This window comes from Trichosurus vulpecula, chromosome 5, assembly GCF_011100635.1.
Source record: "Trichosurus vulpecula isolate mTriVul1 chromosome 5, mTriVul1.pri, whole genome shotgun sequence".
Taxonomy (NCBI): Eukaryota; Metazoa; Chordata; class Mammalia; order Diprotodontia; family Phalangeridae; genus Trichosurus; species Trichosurus vulpecula.
The window spans coordinates 157,655,868-157,668,469 of NC_050577.1; the positions used below are offsets into that span (position 1 = coordinate 157,655,868).

General features: G+C 34.8%; 1 protein-coding gene across 3 annotated transcripts in view; it reads right to left on the reverse strand.

Moving 5' to 3' along the window:
- Nucleotides 1-12,602, reverse strand: part of CACNA2D1 (calcium voltage-gated channel auxiliary subunit alpha2delta 1) — a 676,615-nt gene that overhangs the window by 128,792 nt on the left and 535,221 nt on the right. For all 3 annotated transcript variants that reach the window (XM_036759223.1, XM_036759222.1, XM_036759224.1), the window contains exons 8-10: nucleotides 11,440-11,509; nucleotides 9,552-9,602; nucleotides 7,366-7,465 (exon numbers count right to left, since the gene is read on the reverse strand). In XM_036759223.1, coding sequence (XP_036615118.1) covers nucleotides 7,366-7,465; nucleotides 9,552-9,602; nucleotides 11,440-11,509 — 221 coding nt within the window. The remainder of the gene's footprint in view (nucleotides 1-7,365; nucleotides 7,466-9,551; nucleotides 9,603-11,439; nucleotides 11,510-12,602) is intronic.

The following is a 12,602-nucleotide window of genomic DNA, read 5'->3' on the forward strand; positions in this document are numbered from 1 at the left end:
AGCTGATTTACAAGACAAACTGGAAAAAAACTGAAAAGTTTTGCATTTGTTTTTTATTGCTTCTTTGGGGTGATGAGAGCAAATAATTATTTTTATTTAAAAGTTTTCTGGATAGGTTGCATAGTTAACAAGACGCAGATCGGGAATAGTTATTGACTTTATAACCTACACTGCTTACTCATGTCTATAATTTTGAAATTTTAAGCAATTTGGAAGTGACATTTACTGAGGATAATCTTTAATTCTGATAATTATCTTTAATGAGAAAAATAACTTAGATGTCATCTTCTGGTGACAAAGTGAATAAAGCATTGGGCTTAGAATTAGGAAGATCTGAGTCTGAATCCTGACTGAAACTTATGAGCCCTGTGATCATGGGCAAGTCATTTTACCTCCCTCAGCCTCAGTTTCCTCATCTGAAAATTGAGGAGGTTGGACCAAATGACCTCTGAAGTCCCTTCTAAATCTATGGTCTTATGAATGGTAACATCACTAGGAGATCTAAGAATGGCCCTTGAATGTTCCTGGCTCTTCAGTTTACTCTGACCCTAAGATCTTTTCTGCTTATGTTACTCATTCGCCTTCTTCTGAGAATAAACCTATTTTTATACTTAGGAGTGAAATCTGACTCTTGATTTTACTGGAATTCATCTTAGGCTTCCTGTGTTTGATACTTTGTCTTCATACAGGCACTATGCACTGGAGAAGGAAACGGCAAACCACTCCAGTATCTTTGCCAAGAAAACCCCATTGCAGTCCCCAAGATTTGGACATGACTAAAAATGACTTAACATTAACAACATTCTATTCCTCTCTTCATCAAACCCAGAGTCATCCTATGAAGCAAGAGCTGGACAGCATCTTGGCAGGGATACTATCAAGAGGACTTGTGTACGTATTGGACTAGACATGCTCTGAGGTTGTTTCCAACTCTGAGATTCTATGAACTGGTCAACCATGCTTTAGTCAGAAAGCTGAAATGGAAGGAACTTGGAGGCAGAACATACCAAGATAGCTTTTTTTTTGTTGTTGTTGTTTTAGTAGTTTGCTACTCAAGCAGGCAACAGTTGATGCAATGACTAGGAGGTGAAAAAAGAAACTATAGCAGTAGGTGAGTCTCTTAAAAATACATTTTCTGCTTTTAAACAGGTTGGAAGATTGGGCTTAGAAAATATCAGTGGACTTTGCAGGCTTTATAATTGCTACTTTTTGATGTTTATTTTATATTTAAGGTAGGGGAAACTATCTCATGTCTCTAGATAGTTCTTTATGTACACATTATAGGAATCCGTAATTTTGTCAACTGATGTAGTCACTTACAAAGCAAAATAATGCATTTTCAGATAGACACACGATTACACTCAGGTCAGGCAGACTAGCCTACAAAGGATCTTGAAATAAGGATAGCTCATCTCTTTTTTTACCCTCGCTGTCAGTGAGAGTGTAGAAGGAAGGATTCAGAGCTGGAGAAGGGACTCTCTTTTGGGTATACATAGGGCCCCAATATAGTTTACCATTTACCTACTCGAAGTTATTCCTACTTTGCACTATGAACAGTTGGGCTTTGGCCCACTAATTTGTGGGGGGAGATATATTTCTTTTATTTTTTCAAAGTATAATTTAAAAAGGTAGCATCTCTGACTTGTCACCACTGTGGCTGTTGTTTAGTAGCCTGGCATCTGGGGAAATACTTGGGGGTACTTTGTTGTAAAGGCAGTTTCATTCTAAGGTGTCAACAATATTTTCTGTGACATTATGGATATGACATTTTTCATCTGCTATTATTTCCGGGCAGACTTCAGAGGTTGTATATTGCAGTGACATCCAAATTCCATAGCACGAAGTTGCTTCTAAAATATCTAGAGAGGCCATGATATTTCACGTTTATTTTCTAGGCAAGAAAGCCATGATTTTATTGGGTCTTTTCAGATGTTGTATAATATTAGGATGAATGACTAAAAAGCGCTACAGTGGTGACCTTTAACATAGTGGTTTTAACAAGTTAGTATTTGCCTTTCATCTTCCACAGGTTTGGAGGAGAGCTCTCCTAAACTCTCAGCCTACACACAATCATAAACAAATTACACTCCCTGTGTCAACATTTGAAACCTAGTCTGTAAATCAGAGCATGCTGGGATTGAATTGCTGCCCCTATCATCTACCATTTACTGCTATCAAAGCATATAACTGGATTAGTGGAAAAACAGCTATATTACTCTTACATTTAAGCTTTCTTGAACAGCAGGCTCTCTTTCGGCAACAAAGCACAGCCCTGGAGACAGCAGAAAAGCATATCCAGGAGGAGAATGATAGAGCAGTAACCCTGACAGCACTTAGGGGGTTCACGTAGAGCATGGCAATCATTCTCCTTAGAATAAATAAGAAATTTTAAAATACAAAACCAGAAGCAAGTAGCCAATTGGTATTTCTGCCTGTGGTTCATAAGAATCTCTGGGTGAGCTTTTATATGACTGATTAAATTGTACCATCACTTCTTAGGGATGATTGACAGGCGTTTAAATCCCTACATCTCAGGTGTGAGTATGAAGAGCTATACATGAGGGCTTTGCGGGACAGCTTGCTGGAAGAGCTAAGTGGGAAGAAAAACCCTCAGGTTAATTCAGCACCTCATTACCAGGCACTGCTGCAGGATGAAAAACTTGAAGCCCTATTGTTGGTTTCCTGGCACAACCAAATTCTGGGGGGAATGGGTAAAATCACATTTTACAACCTTGAGTTTTAAATCTCCAGTTTCATAAAATTCTATTCTGTGATCATTAAACAATAGGAATTAGAACATCCCCAATGTAAAAGCATCTAGAATTCTTTGCCAGAGACAATGTTTTACCTTTCTTTTAGAAGGATTTCAAATGTTTCTTCAATGTCTCTAAAAGCTTCAGCCTACTGTAATTCCCAATTAAGGCAAAGAATGTTATATGGGAAAGCCTGCAGATTTATTTTTAAAATTCAAAATGAACTAAGTCAACAGCAAACATTATAAAATGAATCACTTTTTTGTTTAAATATATATCAATCCACATCAATTCCAAAGTAGTGATATTGTGGTGAGACAAAGAAAATGTCAGTAAAAAAAAAAGAAAAAAAGTGGCTGCCAGATAGGCTACCTTGATATTGGTTAAGCCCTTTGCAAATATACTGCTGGTTATTTTAGTGCTACAGTGAGCCCTACATTGAACACGAATGAAAAAAGAATGACATTTTATCTCAGTTCAATGTCAGTGTCATAACAACGACTGTTTCTTGATTACTGACTCAGAATCTCAGAGTAGTCAGGGATTGCAGAGATCATCTAGTCTAACTCATATCTGAACCAAAAACAATCTCTTCTGTACCACCCAACTACTGTCAGAATATACACTGGAGAGTAATATCTACATGAGGTAAAGAATCCATATGCATGTGACTTTTGAATCTGTGTTTATTCCTAATAACTCCACACTGTGCCTTTACAATTTAGATACTTGCTCCCCAATCTTCTTTTGCATACAACAAGGAAAGAAACCCTAAATTATAAATACTTTGATAACTCCAAAGCAAGAAGAATCTTCTCAAAAGAATTTCAATGATCCTAGAGAAAACTTCCAATAGATTTGGGAAATTATTTATAAATAATGAATAGAAAAATACATTAATTTGCTATAGCTGGTTAAAGTATCCCAAATCAGATGAATTCTCACTTCTGTTTGCAAGTAACAAATTCAATGCATTTGTTCATTTTCAATAGACACAGTCAAACTAAATCAAATAATTAAGGAAAGTCAAGTGTTAAGGCTTTAAAAACTGTCAGAAAATAAATAAAATCTGAGCATGTCTTACCAATGAACAGTTCCTTTCATTTAATTATGGAAAACTCCAGGAAATGTCAAACAGTTGCATTACTGATTTACAATTCCGGTAAAACTTTTTTCCTCTTAAAACTGCATTTTGGAGAAAGACAACTGCCTTTGTAGCATTACAAATCCCACTGTTCTTTGTCTCTAAAGCTGCCTGACTTCTACTGGGGAAATGTGGAACAAGAATGAATTACTAGCTATTGTGTGGGCCTGTCCTTCAGCATCTCTAAACATCTGTTTCCTCATCCGTAAAATGTGAAAAGTAATGATCATAGTGAAGAGAACCTTCAATACCATCCAGTCTGCTTCCCCTCATTTGAAAGATGACAAAAAGGGAGACCCAGAGACAAGTGATTTCACAAGGGTCACAGCAATGATGAGTAATAGAGGAATCCCACCCTAATTAACTGATTCCAAATTCAGTCTATTTTCCCCCACTAAATATACTGCTCCTCTGCCACGGTAATACTTCTTTACAGTATGAAATTCTTCATTTTTGCCTTTGTATCACCAGCAACTAGCTGGGCCTGGCACTTAGTAGGTGCTCAATAAATGGTTGTTGATAGATTGATTGGTGTGGAGGTGACCTGAGTTTTCTAAGCCTATGCACCAAGTTTGGCATGTCCTACTCAAGCTAGAGAGGCTTTGAAATCTGGGTCTGATAACTCATTATGTCTATGCTCTGGTGCAGGGTGGTTAGTTTTTCATCTAAAGCAACTCTAGAATTTCCTCAGAGAGGATATCAAGGGGTTGCTCAGCCCTTAAGAATTGATAAATTAATAATGCTTGACTCCCCACATAGCATTAAAGATCACAGAATTAGAGCTGGAGGATACATCAGAGGTCACCTAGCCCAACTCCTTCATTGAGAAGTTAATTGACTTGCCCAGGGTTATACACATGGTAAGTGGCAGAGCTAGCATCTGAGCACAGGTCCTCTGACTTCAAAGTCAGCCCTCTTTACATTCTACTCTGGGTTCTGGTGAAAAAGATACTTTTCAAACATTACCCCTGTGTGTGTATGCATGTGTGTGTGCATGCGAGAGAGGGAAGGAGAGAAAGGGAGACAGAGGAGAGAAAGAGAGAGAGAGAGAGAGAGAGAGAGAGAGAGAGAGAGAGAGAGAAAGAGAATTTATGGGATGGATCCCTTTCACAGAACCCTTCTCAGAATATTTTAAAGGTATAAAATATATATTACAAGAGAAACAAATTACTTTTAAATATAACAATGATGATGATAACAACCACCACCGCCACAATAATAATAATATTAATAATGTCCATAGACTTCAGGTTAAGAACCCATATCTCAAAGAGTAATATAAATGTGAATTGTTTTAGCAACAAAATAATAATAATAATAATAAGCCTTAAGATTGTTTTAAAAAATTGGATAGTTTTACTCAGACCTGTTTTTTCCTATAGTCTAACTGCAAACGTGATTTTGGAAATAAAAATGATCTCTGTTAATATCATAGCCTGGCTTCTCATTTCATACAGTATCTACTGGCATAAGATACAGTTCATTTTATAAACAGGTTGTCTCAAAATTTCTAGTGCAGTTTTAAACTTAGAAGCTTAAATAGCTTAAAACTATCCTGACACTTTAAATACATGATGAAGAGGCCTTATTAGGGATATCTAACAGTCTAACCCAGTAATAGATAGCCTTCTCCAGTATGGTATTTCAAACAGAAATAGTTCCTCTAGTTCAAGAGAGTCAAACACATTGCCGGTTGCCTGAAACACTCCTGAGTGCATTCAGAACCAAATTACAATATTTTAGGGGAGATATTTAACAAAATAAAGCTTAGAGATAATGTCAATATGTGGCTTTCAAAGTCATAGGAATCTCTGTGTATGGACTAGTGGCTCCTATTTTGACTTGAGTTTGACATCACTCCCTAGTTAACACCTATTACTGGACTGCAATGACTCTTCTCAGCTGTGCCTCACTTAAATCCAATTTACTCCAAAGTCAGGACATCACCCTCATGTCATTGGTCCTCTTCAAGAAAGAAGGACAAACAACAACAATTTCAACAGCAAATCTGATATCACACACACACACACACACACACACACACACACACACACACACACACACAAATGTACTGGGTTCAATGTTGTACAACCTATATTTGAATCCTAGCTTCCAAACTTCTAAAATGTCTGAGACTTTGAGCAAGTGAGCCGGCCTCTACAAACCATATATTCCTCTTCTGAAGAAGGGAATATGTGCACTACTTGGCTCACAAGGTTTCTTTTCCTAAATGAAGCACTTTGTAAACCTTAACATGCCATAGCAACATGTGTTATCATACTATTCAAATTAAACTATTTCTTTTCTAACAACAACAGCTCAGAGACAGAACATCGAGTTTTAACTACCTCTTCACTTTCTGAGCAAGCACTTTTGGTAAAAGATTAATTTAGGACTTTTAGTTTGCACTTTTATCCTAATTGTATGAAGAAATGTATTTTATGAGGCAGGTAGGTGGCATAGTAAGTGGAGCCTCGGCCCTGAAGTCAGGAGGACCTGAGTTCAAATCAGGCCTCAGACACTTGACACACTTACTAGCTGTGTGACCTTGTCACTTAACCCCAATTACCCTGCCTTCCCCACTGCAAAAAAATGTATTTTATGTGATCTTTTCATGTTACTAGAATGTTCTAGAGAAAATCAGCACATGAGCAAAATATTTGTTTTTCTTAATCTACTCCCTATATTTTTGTAGCTATATTCATTTTCAGATGTACATTCATCAACAAAAATTCTATATCCATAAAAATCCATAATATATAAGGTTTTTCAGGCATTACCCTCACTCTGTCCTTTCAACTGTCCCTTCACCCATTTTGCTAAGGAGCAACAGCATATTATAGGATTTAAATATTAATGGGACCCTAGAAGTTATATAGTTTAACAATTCTTCCATGAGAATACTAAGATAGAATCATCTAGATTGGATTTTGGAAAAAAAAATCAGAATATTGGAATGTGCATTATCCCCTGTTTTAATGGACTAAATTTTAAGTACTAGTCTTCATGGAAATTAATGACGTTAAAAATAAACATGAAAATGGCCACAGTACTACCAGCTGATCTCTCTGACCAGAGGTAGTTTTAACATATGTGGAGGAGCGCCAGCAGTGCTTGGGGATAAGAATATGAGTATTACTGGAGGTGAGATTATACCTGGGTTAGGATGTCGACATTTATGGGATTTCTTCTGAGCATTCCATATTTCTATTAAATGCTTAAGCTTTATCTAACTAAAAAGCTACAAGCGGTAAAGACCCACAGAAATCCGGTCAGGATACTTAGCATGGTAGAATAGAAAAGTTGTATTGGGAGAAATCACTGGCGAGGAGGCAAAAAATTTTTGGATTTATATGTGATAAAACACTATAAAAACATTTGGAGTCAGCAATTGTCATAGATAATAGAAATAGAAACCATTTTTGTTTGTTTTTTAAATGGAGGAAAAAGTAATCAGTTGATACTCACTGAAGCTACATTCACAAAATCATCATCAGAAAGGGTTTCCAACATTTCAGAGACAGAAGTACGAATCAGCCTCAGAGTTAATCCACTGACGCTTCCACTCCTAAACAAACATGTGAACCATTTCATGAATGTTATTAAAAACAGATATTAAGAGTCAAATCTATAAATTCAGAAGTTATAATTAATTCCAGAAGTCTTTTTGATATTCTGATAATTATTCAACATTTCCAAAAAGTGAATCATTGTAAAGGATATTTAATGGAAAGAAAAATGTTAACAAGGAAACTAGTTTTTACTTACCTTTTTGTTCTACATAAAAGAAATTAGAACACAAGGATATTTTTAAATTTCCAAATGCTGTTTCCCAAACTATATGTCAAGGAGGGATGCAGGGATTAATTATAGCGTATACATGTTTTGCATGTAATGTATATTTATACATACACACGTTGCTGTAAATTCAATCAACTTCTTTGAGAAAGTATATTTACCTTAATTCTGTTTCTTAGAATTATTTTTGACAATTGTAAATTGCTAACAGCTTTCATTTACCTTAACAATATAACTATTATCTCTCTCCCTGAAAACACTAGTTTACATTGCCATTTTAATTTAAGCTACCACTAGGAATGTATAGTATGAGAAACTCTGAATAAAACATGAGCACAATATAGAATGTAACTTACTCTGATAGATCTAATAATGGCCTCTTTTCCAACTTGATCCTCCCTGGATTCTGTGACATTTTATTTTAAGGATTGACCCAGTACCTCTTTGAATACTCCATCTTTGTTTCCTTCACTCCTTCTTTTATCCTGCCCTTTCCCATGCCTGCTCACTGGCTACCCAAAAGCAGTCCTCCCCGAAATATTCCCTTGATGTTTTTTTCTTCTCTTTCAACACTCTGACCAACAATTTAAGCCACAGTATGTAGTTCCCATACTACATAGTTATAGTACCAGTACTATGTATTTTTCATGCATTTTCTTTCTTTGGACAATTGAATTCAGTATCTAGTCCTGCAATTGATTACCCTAAATCTCCTACAAATGCATTTCTAAAACTATTTTCTCCAGAGAGAACATATTTCATCAGCATCTAAGTTTAGTCTCAATGAGTAGCCAGTATTTTTTAACAACCTGAACTAGGATACTGATGGAATGAAAAGAACAATTTAGCCAAAACAACATATCTTTATTTCATTTTCACAAGGGACCTTGAGAATTGACATTCTAGCATTTTTCTTCCCTTATTCATTACACTCCCTTATCTTTCTCAGTCTGGCTTATAAGCTTTTAGGGAGATAAATTGAACTAGTTTGCTTCAGGGCAAAACTTAAGTTGGGGAGAATTACAAATGTCCACAAAACCAGGTATGTGCCATTTGCCTGAATTTATAACATCAAATGCTATCTCTTCTAATGAGGCCAAATGACCTAGGAATAGATTCTTTTTTCTCCAAGGTAACTTAATTTGGAGTTTTTCAAGCTCATTTTCCTAATCCTTTAATGTTCTGATAAAGCAAGTCTCTACTATAAGAGAGCTGGTTTTATGCAAACTGACTCTTCTGCTTCATAGGATAATGAAAAAACAAAAAGAAATCGTCAATATAAATCATAAACTTCAGTTGCTTTAATTCCCCTGATGAGGCCACATATAAAAATCCCCCAGCTTCTGAATTTTATTTCATTGTTTTATGAAATTCTCAGTATTTAACATGTGTCAATTTTTGTAATGAAATCTAAACAAATGGACTAACACTAGATTCTAGTTTATGGTACTTTAGGTATTTATAGTATGTTAGGTATTTATGGTATTTTAGGTTTCTTTTATGTGTAGCTGAAGCAATGTGGCTCCATGTATGTATTAAAACATATTCTTCCTGTTTTCAGAAATAAGTACTTATATAACAGAGTTACTCAAGACATAGAATGAAAACTGAGTATGCAACTATAGCTCATAGAAAGCTCACCTCTGAGCCATAAAGCCCACTCTTTGATTGAAAAGCAAATTCTTTCAACTCTTGTAGGGTATTTTTTTTTTTTGCAGTAAGTATTCCTTCCCTCTATAGCCTTAAAAAGTATTCTAATTACTGGGTCTTTTTCAATCTACCATTTTTCTGTACTCTGATAAAATAGGAACAGGGTCTTCATTCAAAAAATACATACAAAATATTAAAATACTCACACGTCAACTAGAATAAGCATGTCTTTGGGAGATGCAGCTCCTTGGATATACCTGCAAAAGATATTTTTAAATATGAAAGGGGGAAACATTTTACTGAGTATTGACTGAACTAAAGAGTATAATCTTTGATTATTCACCTTTGTACATTCAAATTTATATAACTTAATTCAATGCAATTCATTTTGATTGAATTAAGGTAAAAAAACCCATTTATTATATGTTTTCTATATGCAAGACACTGTATGAAATCCTGGAGATTCAAAGGCAAGGAAAAAAAAAGTCTGTCAAAGAATTTGAAGAGAGGGAAACAAAAATACAAAATTAAGTAAATAAAAACTATACATGAAATAATACAAAGTGGTTTTTAAAATCACTTTAAGATTTAAGGATTAACATTTAAAGTAACATTTACAAGTTAACACTTTATAATTCATGTATAGCATGTCCATGGCTAAAGTTCTGCACAAGGGTAGAGGATTTTAGAAACTCTGAAATCAGGGTTACAGAGGCATTCATGCTGCCATTCATCCAATAAAAAAGTATCTATTTAATTTGTTTTTATTTTCAAGATATTATTTTTGTTCTTTATTTGTATGAACCACGAGAAGCATAAGATTCAATCCTCCAAATCCATTTAAGCGGACAACAGCATGAAATTCCATTATATTTAAATAATATCCTGAAGATAACATTTTTTAAAGAAGGATTGAAATTTAAGAATACTTTGAAGGATCAAGCAATATCAATTAATGCAGTGAATTTGCAAATATTAGAGACAGGAGGATGGCATGTTATATTTCTAAGTAAAATCATTATATATGCTTATATTTTGTTTGTATTTACTATGCTTTTGCACAGGCAGGAAAAATTACAGTTAATTATCACAAAGTTGTAAAAAAAAATTTCATCATATGACACAATTGACTTGGTCCTTCCTGTGTTACATTTAAGTAGTTACCATATGCTTGCTGAATTGCATTGAATCAAATGGCAAGGGATGACTTTTGGGGCTAATTGAGACCAGCTTCAGCAATTAGGGGTGGAGGTGACCTGTCTCCTCCCCATATTAATGCCTTCTCTTCTGTGCAAGATCGCCATGGAGATTCCTATGATCTAAAAAGTATTAATACTAGCACTGAATATAATCATTTAAATTTGTGCATCTGATAATATTAAATGAAAGGATTAATAATTCTAGTTCTCATAATTAATTTTACCCCAATATTCTTTAGTGAACATAATTTATCATGCCTTTAACTGAACTTATTTTAGAAAGCCACTCAAATGATTTACTGAATAATCATGCCATTTATCAAAATAAAAAGGACAGGAATTGGGTCTGCATCTATGATTTCAGGGGTATTGGGAACTGCTGTGTGAGGAAACTACATCTATTAATGCTGGTCAGCACTTTCTCTGTAAGTTAAAATCTTAGAGACATGCTTAAAGAGTTGAGAATCTGAATGATTTACCCAGGGTCACAGAGCCAAATATGTGAGAGACAAGACCTGAACCTGGGTTTTCCTGACTTTATGAACGGTTTTCTGATTGCAATGCTATATTGCCTCTATGTTAAAGTAATCATAACATGAATGTATATAGCAATTCAAGGTTTCTAAAGCACTTTCTATACTGCAACTCTTTGAGACAGTATAAGTATCTGATTTTATATGTAAGGACTTGAGGCTCAGAGAGGTAAAATTAGAGCAGGTCATATTATTAATAAATATTAGAGCAGGCAATTGAATTCATCTCATCCTGATTCCATGGAGCTATTGTTCGTCTCATGATGCCGCATTGACTCTTATGGTGGGAGCAAAAAAACCAAAAACAAAAACCTATTTTTCAACAAAATGGGCAATTTGTTTTTTTTTTCATGTTATCTTACCATGGCCTTCTGCGTACATCATAGAGATCAATCTTGTTTGGTGTTCGAGTTTTATCAACCCATGGAGTAGCTAAGAAAGGAAACAAGGCATTATTAAACCAATGTAATATATACACTTCAGAGGGAAGTCTGTCTGCTCACAGACATCAAAAAAATACTCAAAAGCATAAGTCCATATATCTGCTGCAGAGTTTGTAAGTAAAATAACTTCTACTCTTTCAAGGAAAACCACAAAGCTGAGTCAAAGGTAATCAATGAGAACCAATTTTTTAATATGAAACTGAAATGAACATTTAGACATGGTTCTTTTTCTTGGTACTTCTCAAAGACTGATTTCCCAGATGCCTAAGAAGCTTGCCATTTTTTATGATCACAGACAGCTACCAGAAATTAAAGAAAATTATTTTATACTACCAGTATCTGTGTTTTCTTTTTATCTTTGTCATGTTTATCCATTTAGAACCTTTTTTTCAAATGAGCTCCACCTTTTAGCTCAACCTCATCATATTAAACCATGATTTTTTGGAACCAGAATATAAGAATGTTATTTAGAAATTAAACTTAATCTCAACAAGTATAGTTCATTAATGTCAACAACTTCAAAATTTTCAATGAAAATAAATAGCGGGAATATGAATGATGAGTTATAGAATACATGTGTGACTAGTTCTGTAAAATCTGTGACTCAATAAAATCATCTCCATATCATTTACAAACTGGAGTACCTGAGAATTGTTACTGAGTACTGTAAATTCTCTTTCCATCTGGAACCCATATAAGATACAATGTGGGACAACAATAGATATCGTTGCAGGTATGCATATCCCTCTTAAATGCCATGGCCCAGTCATTGTTCCAGATTACATCTTCTTAGTTGCCATTTTAATGTATTTTTTTTCATAAAGGACATCAGAAACTGACGTATTGCATCCTGAATGTGCTTGCACCAAAATAATCAATGAAAAAAAATAAATTGTTATAGAATTGCTGACACACGTCAGTTCCATTTGCGATCTATTTGTACTCCTACTATCTAACTGAACTTTGAAAGTTCTTGGGAGTGGATCAGGTACCTTTCATAACAAGATTTCTGTAAACTTGCCTTCATCTTTACAGGTTTTTTGCTCAGTTATGGTGTGACATTACTCATAATCTTCCATGAC